The 17,614-nt window shown below is 35.2% G+C and overlaps 1 protein-coding gene and 1 long non-coding RNA gene across 4 annotated transcripts; one reads left to right on the forward strand and one right to left on the reverse strand.

Moving 5' to 3' along the window:
• Positions 1 to 2,954: 2,954 nt before the first annotated feature.
• LOC122724894 lies at positions 2,955 to 3,484 on the forward strand. Its single transcript, XR_006352288.1, has 2 exons — positions 2,955 to 3,156; positions 3,286 to 3,484. It is a non-coding gene; the product is annotated as an uncharacterized LOC122724894 (long non-coding RNA).
• Positions 3,485 to 8,279: 4,795 nt separating this feature from the next.
• Positions 8,280 to 17,572, reverse strand: LOC110624036 (nuclear pore complex protein NUP1). Of its 3 annotated transcripts, none has more exons than XM_043960822.1 (9): positions 17,143 to 17,572; positions 16,627 to 16,673; positions 15,625 to 15,740; positions 15,062 to 15,245; positions 14,544 to 14,864; positions 14,371 to 14,463; positions 13,613 to 14,281; positions 12,934 to 13,481; positions 8,280 to 10,378 (listed from the first exon to the last, which is right to left on the reverse strand). In XM_043960822.1, exons 1-9 carry the CDS (start codon positions 17,426 to 17,428, stop codon positions 8,725 to 8,727), a joined length of 3,918 nt encoding a protein of 1,305 aa, XP_043816757.1. In that variant the 5' UTR covers positions 17,429 to 17,572; the 3' UTR covers positions 8,280 to 8,724. The 3 variants fall into 3 exon arrangements, with proteins under 3 accessions (XP_043816757.1, XP_043816759.1, XP_043816758.1); XM_043960824.1 differs by having other exon boundaries at positions 14,544 to 14,846; positions 17,143 to 17,571; XM_043960823.1 differs by having other exon boundaries at positions 14,544 to 14,846; positions 15,050 to 15,245; positions 17,143 to 17,571.
• Positions 17,573 to 17,614: the final 42 nt, after the last annotated feature.

Here is a 17,614-nt window from a genome sequence, read left to right on the forward strand (position 1 = left end):
TTTCAATTTCTGTCCACTATCAAAAGGAGAAGCTCCCACTATCAAATCCAATCAGATACGTTTAAAATTACAAAAGTCTTAAAATTAATTTTTCATTGTAATTGTTCTAGGTTAAATACGTGAAAGGCATCTGATATTTACTTTTCATTCATTTTTCATCTGTTAAAAAGCTTTAATTCACTATTTTTATATTAATTTATCCTCTATGTGTAATATTCAATTTTTTCCATGAAGCAGAAGCAAACATCATGGCTCAACGATGCAAGTTGCGGAAAGAGAATTCCATCAATATTAACTTGGAAAATGAGACTGAAAATAATGTTAACCAGAACTTTCAAGAAACTCAAGAGTTACACCAAAATCAAGCTTCAAATTTTCAAGGTAAATAATATTTATGTGATTTATAAATTTTAAGTTGTTTTCGTAAATAATTAGATGGCTAACTTCAATTTTTTTTTTTTAGGGAATACTAGTCAGAAGACAATGAGGTATTATTATGAAGGCCATTTTATATTTTCACCAAATAGAATATATGAAAATGGTAGGTTCATGGAGAAACCTAATTTTGATGTTGATTTCATCTCATTTTTGATATATTGGATGACTTGAAAAAGGATTGTGGATTTAATGTTATAAAAGGAGATAAATTTTATTACTTGAAGGCTGATAAAGCTCTTAGTAATCTTGATGCATTGATAGAGGTTAAAGATGATACAGATGTGAAAAATATGATGGATAGTTATAAGTTCCCTTCGAAACCCATTGATATAGACACTCTATTTCAAGATTATGATATTTTACCAAATGGACTTGGTGACGAGCTACCCGCAGTTACCGTTGATCACACTTCTAATCAACTTCAAAATCCAAATGCAATTGCAGCAACAGGTTTACTTATTTAATTTTATTTAAACAATTGATTATGTTTACTTGTTCTATGTACAGAAATTCTTGTTATTATATGATTATTGTTTTACTTTTGTTTTGAAATAGGTTCCAATACAATTAAAAGAAAAACTAGAGGACCAACACGATGCTTGAAAATCACACAATTGGAGAATGGGCAAAATTTGCCAGTAGAATTTGATGAAGATGATCAAGCTATTGGTGATAATGCTACTGCATTTGTTTGGTTTTTAGGACAAACTATTAGAAGTGTGTCGTGTTATCCATTGCAAGTGAAACAATGGAATAAGGTTACCGATGATAAGCTCGACCACATGTGGTATACCATATTGGTACGAAAATTTATATTAAATTACATCCATTATAAAATGATTATAATTTTTTTAGTTCTATTAAGTATCATAATCTTTGTTTCTTACTTCTTTGCTAAAAGGAAAAGTTAACTTTTGAGTATTCTGATGTAAGAAAGGGAGCAATTTTCGGTCATATGAATGCATTATATAGGTATTATAGGCATATGTTGAAGAAGAAGTACTTTGATTCAAAGGCAACTTATTCACTTCGTCTCCGAAACAAGCCTAAGGATATGGATGTAAAAGATTGGAAGTATTTGGTTAATCTTTGGACATAAAATATATTTCAGGTATTAAAAATTCGTGTAAAATTTAATAATTTATTTTATATGAATTCAGTTTCTGTTAGCTAACATAAATTCTGAAATTTTTCATTGTTTTTCTTTAGGAGAGAAGCAACAAAAATAAGACAAATAGATGCAAGCGTTCTATGCCGCCATACACGGGGACAAAAAGCTTTGTTGGGCTGAGAGATCATATGGTATGAGTTTGTTTTTATTTTATTAGTATTATAGTGTTTTTTATTAATTAAATGATACATAAATAATCCTTTTTTACTGCTGTCGTTTTGTGGACTATGGCTAGAAAGAAACAAAATAGTATTTGATAATTCTAGTTTAGAGCTTGAGAAAGTTTATGATTTGATCTTTTATGGATCTTTTGTTTGGTTTAAGATGTGCCTAGCTTTCCTTATTCCTTAATCCAAATTCTTTTTAGTAGCTCAACAATCAAGAACTGGTCAACCTGTAATGGTATAAGCTAGCTGCTTGTTGTTATTCTTTGTATTCTGCTATAACTCTCAAAGTTCTAATAAAAGCTATTTTTATCAAAAAAAATAATAATAATACCTTTTGAAGTTCATATGATTGTTAGAACATTTTGATATGCCATTTACTATTTTTTCTATAAATGCCTAATTAGACTCAGACTGCCGTTATTAACCTTCATTTCCCACATCAAAATAAATCCCCTTTTTCTTTATGCTCATTAAAGTTAAACATGGCAATTTTTTAGTAGTATTAGATTAGACAGCAAACACCATTAATAACTCACTCATTTAATGGTGGAATTTGACCATGTTTAATATTCTAAATATAGGAATGAATTATGATTGGTCAACCCTATGAGCATCCAAACTTGTAGAGTAAATAATAATCAACAGTATTATGAATTTTAACGCTTGAATTGATATCATTAGCTGTAAAAATGTTAGCTCTTTTATACAAGTTTTGTTTATCTGCAGCATATTTGTAGTTAAGTCAATTGACTCTTTTACGGAAAGTTTGGTTTTGCTTGAACTCAAATTTTTATTGATATAGATCTATGATAAACTAATACTAATTGTTATATTTATTTGAACAGAAGAAAAAAAATAGAAAAACACCTTCTCGCTTAATTAGAGCTTTTTCTTGAATCCAGAAAGAGAAAGCAAGGCAAAGAAATTGATCCAATATCACAAGAAGCCATTGTAATACTTTTTACATATGTTTTATTTATTTGTTATGTATTTTATGCTACATTTTGATTTTTTTAATATCAATAAATATAAATATCTCTATAGGAAAAGTTTGAGCAACTAAAGAAACAACGAGAAGAAGATGATGATGCTATGTTTGCTGATGTACTTGGGCAAAAAAAAAATGGTTATGTACGTGCTTATGGTCCTGGAAAAAATGTCACGAAATATTTTGGTGCTAGACTTACAAAGATAGAACTACTTAGACAACTTGATACTTCAAGAAGAGAAGCAAACGAGCGTGTCCAACAAATTCAAAAAGAAGCAAGCGAACAAGTAAATGATGTTAAGAAGCAAATGGATGAGAAACTTGCAGAGATGAATAGAATATGGGAGCAGAAATTCAATATGCTTTTGGAGAAAAACAATAATATTGCATCAGTAAGTGATTAAAAACCAAGTCTCATTTTTTTTCTAATATAAGAATTTTTGTAAGCTATATAACTAGTATGAACCTTATCTATTTTATATAATTTTGTTATTAATATTTTCAAATAAAATTTTATACAGCCTATGGAGGATTCCCAAGATGATGAAATTGGAGGATGATTTGCAGTATATTTGAAGTTTTGGATTTTGAAGCAGCCAGCAGCCTTATAATACTACTTTTATAAAATTTAGATATTAATATTAGTGTTAGTATAGTATTATAATTTCAAGTATTTTTAGTGTGATTGCTTTATGATTTAAATTAGTTTATTTTGGATATTAGTTATTTTGGATTAAATTTATTGTTATTTTATAATTGTCATTCTGATTGAGTCTTAATATTAATATATAATTATTTTATAAATTTAAATTTTAGCTAAATTTTTTATATAAATTTTATATTCTATTATAAATTTTACCAAAATTATTAATAGATAAATACCATATGTAATAGTAAATTATAATATAATCCCATTAAATAATAATAAATTAAATAAATATTACATTTTAGCTACAAATAATTAATAGTAGCCGTGTGTACTATATTTAGAATAGCTTCTAATTTAATAATTTTGTGGCTTTATTCAATAGTTATAAAATAAAATTAAGTGTAACAATTATATTAGAACTTGTCATTTTCTTATTTTTGTGGCTATAAATTTTATTCTTGCCTTATAATTATTTAAATGTGGCTAATAGTAAATATTTTTTATCATACAATTAAGTTTATGGCTAAATTTAGATATGTTAGCCATAAAATTAAATTTGTAACTATACATAAGTTTAAATTGCCACATTATTATTTTTGTAACATAATCATAGCAAAATCACTTATAAGAAAAAAGTTGCTGTGGCAAAAAGAAAATGTGGTTACAAATATTCCATTCTCGTGGCTAATAACTAGCCACAATATTTATTTTTAATGGCAATATTTTTGCTTCATTTAAATAAAAAGTGTGACTATAAATATTTATTTTAGCCACAACACAGGTAAATCCTGTAACTAAACTTTAGTTACGCCACTTCTAGCTACGGCATGTCACGGGAAAAATATGTTGTGGCAAAAGCATCTAGCCACCAAAATTCTATTTTTATCTACAATTTATTTTGTGACAAGATATGGATAATGTTGTAGTGAAAACACATAACACTCACCTTAGAAGAGATGAGGATATTGCTGGAGCATGGACTCCCGTGTCTCCCAGGTACATTCTTCAATGTTGTGGTGATTCCAAAGGACTTTCACCATCGGGATTTCCTTGTTTCTCAACTTTCTGATCTGGGTGTCTAAGATCCGTACTGGCACATACATAGCATATCATTAATGCACATGCATATAATCAAGACATTTCACATCATCATTCAAGATAGGACTCTACATCCTATCCTAGTGGACATGATTTTCCTATTATGCTTGACCTTCTAGAACATCTATGAGCCCGACACTCTAGGTCCGACCATATGAACCTAAGGCTCTGATACCAATCTGTAACGACCCGAAAATCGGACCGCTACCGGCGCTAGGATCCAGATCGGCTTAAGGCTGCCGGGACCCGTAGCAAGCCTAACATACATCCTGTATACCTGTTTAATCCCATACATGATCAACAATTACATAAAAATTTAAAACTTTCTCATTTATTCATTCATTCATTCATTCGCCAAGCTTAACCTGTGCATGCACAACTAATGATCATAATCATCAACCCCACATTGGAGTCCTCATCAATGCTCCAATGGAGTAACATAATATCATGAAAGTTTGGTTAAACTTAAACATCATAAAACATATCATTAAAAGATCATATAACCAAAAAGGGATTAACCACATACTAGGGTCAAGCACAATTCTAAACCTCAATACTCATCATTACATTACATAACTGTTTAATGCTTTACAATATATCATGTCCACATCTAACTATTACATAGACATAACTTTACTCTTATTGACCTCCTGGCCTATCCAGAACCTGCATACCTGGGGGATTAGGGAAATGGGGTGAGCTACTAGAGCCCAGTGAGCAGAATAATAAAATATTTAAAATACATGCTATCATGGAATGTATCACATCACAAATAAATCACATCAAGGATGAACTTGTCACCAATAGCCCTCTACATATTCCATATTGCCAGAACGTAGAATGGGTCCTGGTCTTTCTCTTACATAACATATCATAACATTCCAAGGTGCCAGGGACGTAGAATGGGTCTTCCTGGACTTTCTCTTACATAGTGCCAGGGACGTAGAATGGGCCTTCCTGGACTTCCATACCATATCATCATCATATCATGACATAACATACGAGGGCTAATGGATCACTCAACATTCATCCACATCAACCACATAATATGCAATGCAACATATTCGTGAATACTAATGCAAACACCCTAACATATCACATGGTATCCATGATGCGTGAATCATGCTGAACTATTCATTATTTACTTTAAAACGTAAAGAGTTATTCTACTCACCTTAGGCTAGCTCTGACAAGACTCTGAAGCAGCTGACTCACTGCTGGGGTCCTCGGTTCCTCGGGTCCGAACCTACATAGGTGGACTCAGATGAGGGACCAAACATACAAGAACATGACTCTAAAATACTCCCCAAAAACCCCCTAAAACACCTCAAAAAAATCATAGAAAACATGCAAAGGAGGGCTGCACAGGGCACTTTCGGCGGCAGGTTCGGCGGCCGAAAGGCCCTCCAGAGCCGAAAGTCATACACCTTCGGCGGCACTTTCGGCGGCCAAAGGTTTCCTCCAGAGACGAAACTCATGCATGTTCGGCGGCACCTTCGGCGGCCGAATCTCCCCTCCAAAGCCGAAAGTCCACTTTCGGGGGCAGGGTTCGGCAGCCAAAGGCTGGCCTCCACAGGCAGGTTCGGCGGCCAAAAGAGCCTTCGGCTGCCGAACCTGAGTTCTTCCCAAGGGCAGAACTCACCCTCTTACATGCATAAAAACCTCCCAATCTATTCACACATGCATTTACTTATTCTACAACAAGCAAACTCAAGCCAACAAGCATATAGGGGTCTCAAACTATCCTAAACCCCAAATACAATACATCAAACATGCATAAACAACCCACATTGTCTATAAACACAATATAAACCTAGTCATGCATTTCTACCCCATAGATCTTCCTAAAACTTGTTTAAAATATACAAGGAAGGTCGGATCTAAGCTTACCTCTTGAAGATCGAGAGGAAAGACGATCCTAGCTTGGAGATAGGGAGAAATCAACTCTTTGGTCTCCAAGCTTCAAAACTTGCTCTTTTGCTCAAATATCTTCAAATCAAGTGAAAACTCATAAGAAAATCATGAAGATTCGAAGGAAGAAGCTCAAAATCAACAAGGGACGGCAGAGAGCTCACCTTGGTCGAAAATGGAGAGAAAAGCTCCCCCGTTTCAGACAAGGGACCCCTTTATAGGTGGCTGGCCAGGCCACTTTCGGGGGCCTAACGTGCCTCCGCATGCATGCCATGTTCGGCGGCCGAACCTGGACTTCCCTCACTTATGCCTTCGGGGGCCTAAAGCGCTCCCGAAGCGCATGCATGTTCGGCAGCCGAACTTGAGGTTCAGCGGCCGAACCTGAGTCTTCCTCTCAAGACTATTTTCATTCAAAACTTAATTTCTTTCTTGCTTAAAACCATAAAATACATTAAAACATTTTATAAAAACATGATTTTACCCTTCTAGAGGTTTCCGACGTTCGAGATCCCACCGGACGGTAGGAATTCCGATACCGGAGTCTAGCCGGGTATTACACATAACAACCGTCCAAAATAAGCCGTGAGCTGTCACGAGATAGGTCCACGTGGCAAGGATCTGATAAATGGAAAATATAGTCCATCTCGAGGGAAAGAAGATCCGAACACCGTAAGACCCACTTTATCATCAAGACTCGTCTTTCCCTCGAACGGACGAGTCTCGGTACGAAGTTACCGTTAAACAGGCACAGCCCAACGTATTCCTATTATACCTATAATCGCGGGATTGCCAACTTATTAGCTGGCAATATCGCTTATCAAACTGTCAGCCACATCACCGCTGGATAATCGAGAAATGCTATATTTATCTGTACCTTCTTACAGTATAAAAGGAGAAGAATTATAGAAGAAAAAGTACACTATTCTCTAATACTACTCAAGTTATAAGTGATTTATTGTATTTCTTCTATTTCTCAATTTATTGACTTGAGGGTCGAAATAGTTGCCGTAGATATCCACCATCACTTCACATTCTCTTCCTTATAGATTTTAACCAATCACAGTTCTATTTCGACCACGTCATCAATTTAATCTCTCTATTTTATAATTTTTTTAAAAAAATCAAGTGTATTTTATTTTTTATTTTAAATATTAAAAATAAATAAATATTAGAGATGAAAGAGGAATTAATTTAATAAATATCACAATTAATAAATCAACCTAAAAATAGCAGGTAAAATAAACTTTTATATTAATTAAATAGAAGACGAAGAAATTTTATGTTAAAAAATCAAATTTATCCATTTTATTGTTATAACCCTAACTTGGTATACCATTTATGTAAATTACTGTCATAGCACAATTTCAGTTGACAACTTGTTGTGAAGACTATTTGTTGTCCTTTCCTTGAGCATAATTTCAATTGATGACATGTTACCAAAAACTCGAAATCAATTCTTGTTTTAATACACTGCATTATCTTTTAGAATACTTTATAGTTACGTTTTAAACACTTTTTTAAAAGAAAGGAAAAAACGATTCTTTATTTACATTTTACTAATGTTTTAGAATCCTTATATTTAATTTTGTAAAATTCTAATGAGCAAAATTAAATTCTCCAACAAAAAAATAAAGGATCTCAAGGATTTGAAAGGTTTGGTTTATTGATTTGAAACATGACAATAAAATCATTAATTAGCGTATAAAAATTGAATTTTTTATCCAATTGGCTAACATTCATATAAAGAAAAAAAAATTGAAGATTAGCACCAAAAGAAAACACAGCAGATGAAAACCCACAACACATCGATTCTGTAATATTGGCCTAAGATTTGCGAAGCAGCGGACAAATTAAACATGAGAACAAAAGCCGTACAAATTTTCATAAGCAAATTCACATCAATTTCTCTTTATGTTACATTACATATGACAAGTACATTGAAAATAGTAAGTAGCAAATGAAATTGCCCAGCCATATTCTGTGAACTACATCTAATACAACCACAAATATTCTTAGATTTGCTAAGAAAAACTGGTACAAAATTGTGACGACCTATGTCTGCCTGTTTGCAACCATCATCAGTTTGCCCTGAAGCCAAAAATTAGACACCATACAGAATCAGCACATTTCCAGAGCCTGAGGATGGTTTTGCCTGCCATTTGAATAATCTGGTTGATCAACAGCATCATCACATTTATGCTGTTTAGCTCTCATCATTATAATTATTTGTCCATCAATTGCAACTATCCAATTCCAGGTGCTGTAACGAGAAAAAAAGCAACCAAGCACGGATATTTGATTTTCACTTCTTCCGCTGTGTTTTTCTAACTCTGACAAATTTTCTGCCAGACTTGTCACTACCACCAGTGCCCAGTGAGAAGCTACCTCTTGCATTAAACTCGAGACTACCAGAAGCCTGGAATGGAGATTGGTTCTGTGATACTGCCAGATTTGACTGGCTTCCAAATTGAAAAGGATTTGCCCCTGAGGGAGCTGTTGAGCCAAATTGATTCCCTCCTGATGGAGCAGCAGAGCCAAATTGATTTGCCGTTGATGGAGCCGTACATCCAAAAACAAAGCTAGAAGATGGAGGTGCAACCGGTTGTTGACCAAACACAGGAACTGCAGATGTTGTGGTCTGAACTGTGTCCTCAGCCATGCTGTCCTCCATGTTCATTTGATCACTATTACCAGATGGAGATGACCCAAATGTAAAGGCAGGATTTGTGTTACCAAACACAGGCTGTGGAGGAGTAGATGCAGCAGGTGAGCTGAAGGAAAACACAGAATCAGAGGAAGCATTAGTAGATGATCCAAACATCACAGATGTGGTGCTACTGGCACTAGAAGATGAGGATGCTCCAAACGCAAACCCAGTAGAGGATGATGCAGAATTGAAAATGGGAGATTTAGGTGTTTGCCAGGTAGAACCAAATCCTGTTGACATAGAGCTAGTAGTGGAGCCAACAGTGTTGGCATCAGAAGAGGTTGAAGTCAGTCCAAAAGTAGCACCAGAACTGAACAATTTATTCATATTATTTGGAGAACTAAATAAGGAACTTCCAGAAGAAAAGGTTGGACTTGCAGTCAACCCAAAAGGAAATGATGTAGATGAGCTAAATTGAATGGGCATGCTCTGAGTTGTAGCAGCAAGTAAAGATCCAGCTCCAGATGCCGGAGCAGTACCAGCACTAAAGGGATTAAAACCCTGAGTTGCACTTGCAGCTGCAGTTGAAGTATTTGATCCAGCATTAAAACTAAAAATACTACTGCCAGTGATTGTAACAGAAGTGGATGTGCCACAAAAACTGCTACTTCCAGAGCTCACAACTGCAGATGATGTACCATCTAAAATATTACTCCCTGTGCTTGTCATTGCAGTGGATGTACCTCCAAAAAGACTGCCCCCAGTGCTTGTAGTTACAGAGGATGTACTAGAAAAAGGAGCACTCACTAGATTGACAAAGTTGGTTTCCTTCTTGATTTCTGTCAATCCTACACCAGTAGTTGCTGATATCGATGAGGTGGAAGTGGATGAGGAACCAAATTTGAAAGCAGATCCAGACTCCAAGGAAGGTGCTGAAGCAGATGCAGAAATTTTGCTAATATTGGTGGCATTTGAACTTGCAGCAATCATAGCAGGGGTAATACCACTGCTGTTATAACTGATGGATGAATTTTGGACAGAAATGTTATCAGGAACTACAGTTGGAGGGGAAGAAAATGAACGTGTAGAATCTGCAAGGGACCCATTCCCGTTGACGATTGAAGGATTGCTACCCACACCAAAAGAGATTATGCCTTGTTTTGCAAGTGATGAAGTTGAAACAGTGGAAGACAAGGTTTCATTTGAACTGAAGAAGACACCAGCCTTCAAACTGTTACAACTATCAGTTTTGTCTGATTCAGGCTCTTTTAACCCAGGCTTTGTTGCATCAACAGCATTAAAAGCAAAGCTGCAAAATAAACAAGGAAAAAAATCTAATAAGATTCCCTAGCAGAGATAATCACAATACCATAGCTTGAACAGTTATTGAAGTGAAGCATAAAGAATACGAAGAAGGAAAGGGAGAATAAACTGGTCAAGGACTCAAGGTCACAACAAGGTAACAAGAGCAATCAATTTCTTAACAGATGTGCTTACATCATTCATGGACTTCTAACACATCTATCAAATATGATTTCATACAAAATCTCAATAAGAAACATCACTTTCAGAACTGCTGTACTTGATTGGAGAGCAATATATATTTGATTCATCAAGAACAATAGCCAAATGCATGATATTGACAATCAATTTCTTAACAGATGTGCTTACATCATTCATGGACTTCTAACACATCTATCAAATATGATTTCATACAAAATCTCAATAAGAAACATCACTTTCGGAACTGCTGTACTTGATTGGAGAGCAATATATATTTGATTCATCAAGAACAATAGCCCAATGCATGATATTGACAATGCTACCATTCTAAAGGGAAAGTACAAAAACAAAAAAGTACATTGTTTTTTTATTTCAGGATATGTGGTTTACTTCAAGGTTTGTAATTCAATTTTATGTCATAATAGTACCTTGTGATATGAGTTTCATATTAATTTGGGGTTTAGAAATTATCACTGTTTGTAAATAACACGTACTACTTTGATACAAAGTAGAACCACATACCCTGAAATGAAAAAACGATGAAACCACAGAGTACCTTTTTGTACTTTTCCCTATTCTAAATGTAGTAACTGAACATCTTTTCATTGAAGTGTAACAACTCTCGTGACACCAGATTATTAAGATGCTGATTACAGTTGCTGATCCTTATACCAACTAATGTACTGATAGGGAAGTCAGTATTGAAACTACAAGGGAAAAAAGATGAAGAGTACACATTGGATACTGTGGATCGTATTACAAGGATTATGGCCAGATTTCCTCCACGGAAGTCTCCCTTAACCAAATAGATTGGAGGAAAAGGTGCCATTTAGATAAACAATTCCACATGTTGATTGAGCTGTAACTACAAGTACATGTTTTTTTCCAGTTACAATTAATGTTTGCAAACAGCAGAAACAAGAAATAAGTGCATCTATACTCTGCAACACTGTGCCTTTCACTTCTCTAAGCATTACTCATGTTGACATAAGAAATATTTTCTCAACCAACTGCATCAGATGGCTCTACACATTAAAAAGAGCAATAGCTTCTGCCCAAAAACCTCAAACAAAATAGTTATTTAATATAATGTAGAATAGCCAAAAAGCAGTGCCAGTCATTATCATCTTCTGAATCTACTTGTTTTAAAGAGTTAAAGAAACGGTATTTAGATTTTGTCTTAGAAAAGGATTCACAATGTTAGCTCATGGTGAAATATTGATAAATATTTACCAAATGGAATATTATCATATCTATTTTGGACAATTAATTGTTATCCAAGTTTGTTTGCTTACCTCTTGAAACCAAGAAAGGACAATTAGAAGGAAAATTGTACTTCAAACTCCATATGCACATATCATCCTTGTCCTACTGAAGTATAAAGATACTAATAAGACTATGTATTAGTATCTTCAAACTTCATGTGCACATATCATCCTTGTCCTACTGAAGTATAAAGATACTAAAATTGCCTTTTCTGGGATTTTATATTCTTATAAATTTGTTTTGCTGAACAATATATAGCGAGAAGTATCAAAGCAAGGTCCCACTTGAATCTGTAAAAAGTACAAGTGAAGACAAACAAAGCATATGCACAAATACCAACTGAATTATTTGATAAAATCGAGTACTGACCACTGCAAAATGATTGGGTATGTTTTGTGAGTACAAGTATGAAATTTTATGATCCAGTTTACACAATCAAATGCTTGTTTACTTTGATTGCTATCTTATTCACAGATAGAAACTCTGAGAAACTTAAATATCTTATATATATACACATACACGTATATATACATACATACATATATATATATATATATATATATATATAGAGAGAGAGAGAGAGAGAGAGGCCAAATATATTAAAATTAAGATCTAGTTTCCTTATTGTTAAAAGTTTTTTCTCACGAAAAATATATACAATTCTATTTTGAAGATTGTCCACCTAAATTTGCTCAAGCATCGCCCCGTGTCCAGGGTCCAAACTTTTTTAGCAGTTACTACTTTTCAAAAACTAAATGGTTAGCAATTTTGTCTGAATTTCAAAAACATTCTGGTTAAGGACCACTCAATTGATAAAATTTTATTAAAATTGCGCCAAAAGAACTTTTTAGAGCATAAAGCAACGAACCAAAAAGACAGGGTTCAAATACCTAAAGCCAAATATACATTATTATGCCACATTGTCCATAAGGATATTCAAATATCAATATGGATTCCATAATTATCATCTTTACTGGATAAGCACTAATGATACTAGTAAACCCATTTTAAGAGTGTGGAAATAACAGCAACAGGCACTCTCAAAAGACAATGAAAAACATGAAAAGTCACAAGAGCTAGAAAATGCTGGCTCACCTGCTTGGGCTTTCTGATCTAGGGTTTGATGTATCAAACTTTAGGCCTGTAGTCTCACTTGCAACTTGTGAATTGGAAGCAAATGTCATCTGTGGCACAACACTCCCGGTTCCAGAACTGAAATTGGATTTAGGTGGGACACCATTAGGTTCTTTCTGAGAGACAACTTTGTCCCCGAAGTTAAATATAGGAAGTGCAGCACTTGATTCATTTGGTGATGAAGCTTTATCGGATGTTACAGTTGCCTGCTTGTCTACAACAGCCTGCTGGACAGTTGCGTTGGGCAAAGGTGCAGCAGCAGGGACAGAAAATCCACTGTTCTTTTCAGTACCTGCAGAGCCACCAGAAGCTACTGGAGGATTTTGGTTGAATATGGCACTTGCTTGAGATTTAAATTGCAAAAAAGCTGCAGGCTTCTCTGATGTAATGGCCTCAGCAGAGCTGGCCTTACTTTCAGGTAAAGCGGTATCCAGCTTCTGCTTCTCTTCCGCCAACATAGCAGATGTACTCCTATCAAAATTCTCATCATCATCAAGCTCCAGATCATCCTATAAAAGCAAGCCATCACATTAATGTGATATTATGAGAAACAATGAAGAAACTAAAGTAAAAGCAAAATGCACACTTTCCCTAAAGATACCAAATCAACCACTCCTCTGTGACTCTTGCATTAGTATACCTCATGTGCACTCATCTGGAAAGCCCATTTCTTCTGTGTAGGGGGCTGAGCAACAGAATTCACCATAGGAAAAGATACAGTTTTTTGATCAGACACATTATTCACCAAATTTGCAGGATTTGTACCATTTACTGCAGAAGCTGACTTTTCATAAGACACAGCAAGCTTTTTATGACCATTTTCCTCAACCCTATCTTGCTTTTGAGACAGAGAGTCTCTCACATCAGGTTGTGAGGTTTCATATTTAACATCTGTCTTATTATTATCTTGAACAGTCTCCAGAAATTTCGACGAATCTACATTCTCCAGGCTTCTAAGAGCTGGTCCACGTAACATGGATGGTGACAACTTAGTAGGTGATTTCTCCCTTGATGAGACTAACATATCCAGTTGCTGCAATATCTTTGAAGCCATCTCACTGGACTTGGAGGGAACATGTGCAAAACTTGAACCATGAATACCAGTATCACCATTTTCTACTGATCCTTCACTTGCAATAGCTAGCTTCTGGGATGATGACAGGAGCTGAGCAGAATCAGAACCAAGGCTACTTCCACGGATAGAGAGACTGCTCGAAGAAGGCAGGAGGTTAGATTTCTGACGAATTCGACGTATAGGACCTACGGATCCTATATCATTTTCCAAAACAGAACTCCTCCGCTTTAAAGCCTGCAAAAGAAAAATAAAGTAAAAGATTTACCATCTAAAATAGGTTGAGAAATCTATCAACAATATGCATTTGATTTTTGCACTTGTACCCTCTGTTTAGATCCAGAAAATCTACTGTTCTCCCAGATGCTTGGAGATGAAAATGATGGCAGACCAAGAACATTAGTTTCACTCCCAGCACCCTAGAAATAAGCAAATTTATGTAAATAGTCGAATCAAAAAACACCATTTGGAACACAGTTGCATTTTCCAGCACATCAACCTGAAGGGTAGAGCTTGAATGAACTCTGGAATATGGTGTTCGAGCCATGCTGTAAATAGCAGAACGGCCATGAGATCTTGGTGTCACAAAACCATTTTCAGCAGATGTAACACGACCTGAAGACCTTGGCACAACTGACATGATTGTGGACTTTGAAGGGACTGGTCGATCAATCTGCACGATTGAATGCTCCCCAACTGCTCGACTACTCAAACCCAGCACTGATGGGGATATTTTTGAAGGCCTGCTACCCATGTAAGCTTTTGCAAGCTCTGCAGGTGAAGCAACATCCTCATCAAGGACCTGAAGACAATTTAGCCACTAAATGTGAAACAACCACCATAGGTTATCATTTCCATGTTTTCAGTATCCATGGCTGCATGTTCATGGAAAAATTCACAATGAAATATGCACATATACATATTTTCCATGAAACAAGCAATCATAGAAAGCATCAAAAAGCGGGCAAAGCAGAATGGAGATAAAGTGCAGATAAGTTTTCATACACTTGAACTAACATTTGGAGTGGAGATGGGGTGGCTCTCAAGTCCATTGTCCTTAATTGGGGTATGTGGAAACTCCTTCCTATCTAAGGACAAAAAACCTTCTGAAGGAATCACTTCAGACTTCTTTTCCTGATTCCCTAGATCAGCATCAACAGTTCTTGATTGCAGCAAAGCTGTCAATCTATCAATCTCAGACCTGTGCAGTAATCAACACATGTTATACTTGGCATACACATATGCTAAGAACACATTATTCAAAATAAACAAATTGATGTAACTGCTACATTAACATGCTTGAATTAAACAAAAATAAATAAATAAAGATTTTATGATGTTTGAAGACTTAAACTATGTAACCAGGGGCCCAGTTCTCAGCAACAGTTACAGGATTTGGCCAGTCTTAAACCACCAATAATTAGAAGCAAAAACATCAGGCAAAAACAGATAACTCTGAATGTATGGTATCAAAAAGAAATATACAAAAAGCAGTGAGTTCTGATTATGCAAGATTGCAGTAAGTTGAAATGCATGAATAATATCAATTTGAAACCAATTATGTATCTATGATGACTTGCCTTGTAAATGTCTTCTGCTTCAGAATTAGCTCTAGTTTAGTAAGCCCACCCTTGTCAAAACTGTTATCTGGATTATCAATTTCATTGGTAGCTGATCCACGTATTCCAGGTGGATCCTTTAAAAACAAATATGCAAACAGCACAAACATCTCAGTTAAATTCATGCAGCATAACAATTAAGTAAATTCACAAGACAACAAATTCAAAGGTAAGAAACAACTAGAAAATTCTATAGAAGTAAAAAGATAGAAGAAGGATGCAAGTTGTAACAGTGAAGAGAAAGGTCAAGTGCACCACAAGGACTTGAAAAATACAATAAAAGTATTTCTATCAGTCAAAACGAGAGTATTGTTAGACTTGGGATATAAAAGCTTACATTCAGTGCCAATTTTCATATCAAAACACAAAGACAGGTTCAACGACTACAGTTTTCACTTGAGATTGCCAAAAAGGATTTAACCTTGTATGTCAGATTACTTTTTAGCTGCCCAAGACAACATAATGCTTTGCATTATCAAACCAAATAATAGAGCAGATAAATTTTCATAAACTAGGTCCATAGGAAATCATCTCAAGTCATTTAATCCATGAAAAGAGAAATTCAATTCTGAATATTAAACCTCTAAAAATGATAATCAAGAGAGTCATTTTCATCAGTTCAAAGACAAATTAAAAATAGCACAGCATTCTGCAGTAGGTCCCCAAAGTCATTACTAAGAACTTATGTGCATAGGAAACAAAAATTAACTATTCCTAAAAGGAGAAGCTAATGCCTGCGCCATGGTGTATGGGCTCACCCATATGCCAAAGCCAACCATCCTTCAATTCCACCAAAGAAATGTGTCAACTTTTTCCTCAGCTAACCTTTCTTCTTAACCATAATTTAATCAATCCATCACAATGAACAATAAAGCAATTAATTAATAATACCACATTCTAAATTGTCATGCATGACAGAAGCTAGATTAAGATAAGAGGAAACACAAAACTGTTCATACTTACTTTAGGAATTGTTTCCTTCTGCTCATCAGGGGCTCCCCCATGTGCCTCTATTCAAAAAACAGGTATATGCGTCATCTAATAAAGAAGATTACTTTTACTAAAATTGACTACCTTCTTCAATTTATACAAACAATAAAAGCAAGCACTCAGCATAATCAAGCCGGAGGGGGGGGGGGGGGGAATACCACAGCAAACATTAAACACAACAACATTAAAAAAAAAAAGCCATTTCTCAAGAACAAAAGCAAAAACAAGAAATACCTACATTAAGAAACTCTTATTCGCAATTAAAAATCCAATTGCTAAACTTTATTAAATCGACAGCTCAGTTATCTCAATTCCACTAATTACAAAAAAGCAAAAGAACTAAACCCTAAGGAAAGCAATTTCACAATGAAGTCCCCAAATGAACAAATAAGTAAACGGTTTCAAATAAAAAAATTTAAAAACTAAAAACCAAAAAAAAAAAAAAAAGGAACGACATTAAAGTTATCAGAAAGTAGTTAAAAGATGAACCTGGCTCCGGTGGCTGAGGCGGAGGAGGGGGAGGTAGCCGTTTTCGAAACATGGAAGCAAAAAACCTGTGAGCGCTGGAAGTAATGAGCCTCTGTGCCGGATCCACCAGCTTTGATAACCAACCATTATTGTTGTTGGTATTGCTGGCATGGCTCGGGTTTCGAATTGCAGTCGGCGGTCGATCGTACGGCGTCGCTTGGACCCTTCGAAACGGCCGCTTTCGAAACTTGCCGAAACCCCCTCCGTCTTCGTATGAATTGTCGTTGCGTTCACGAGCCGCCGCCATGGAAAAGCAAATTAGGGTTACGGCAGATAGAGAGAGAAAACTTTTTAGAGAGAGAGAATGGGGATTGGTAATTAGGGTTTCTTTATTTATTGCACAGAGAAAGAAAACAAAAAATTAAAAATAGCCAATTGGGGAAACAATAGAGAGACAAAAGCGTTGCATAAATTGCCACCTAAACTTCAATAT

Source organism: Manihot esculenta, chromosome 10 (assembly GCF_001659605.2).
Source record: "Manihot esculenta cultivar AM560-2 chromosome 10, M.esculenta_v8, whole genome shotgun sequence".
NCBI lineage: Eukaryota > Viridiplantae > Streptophyta > Magnoliopsida > Malpighiales > Euphorbiaceae > Manihot > Manihot esculenta.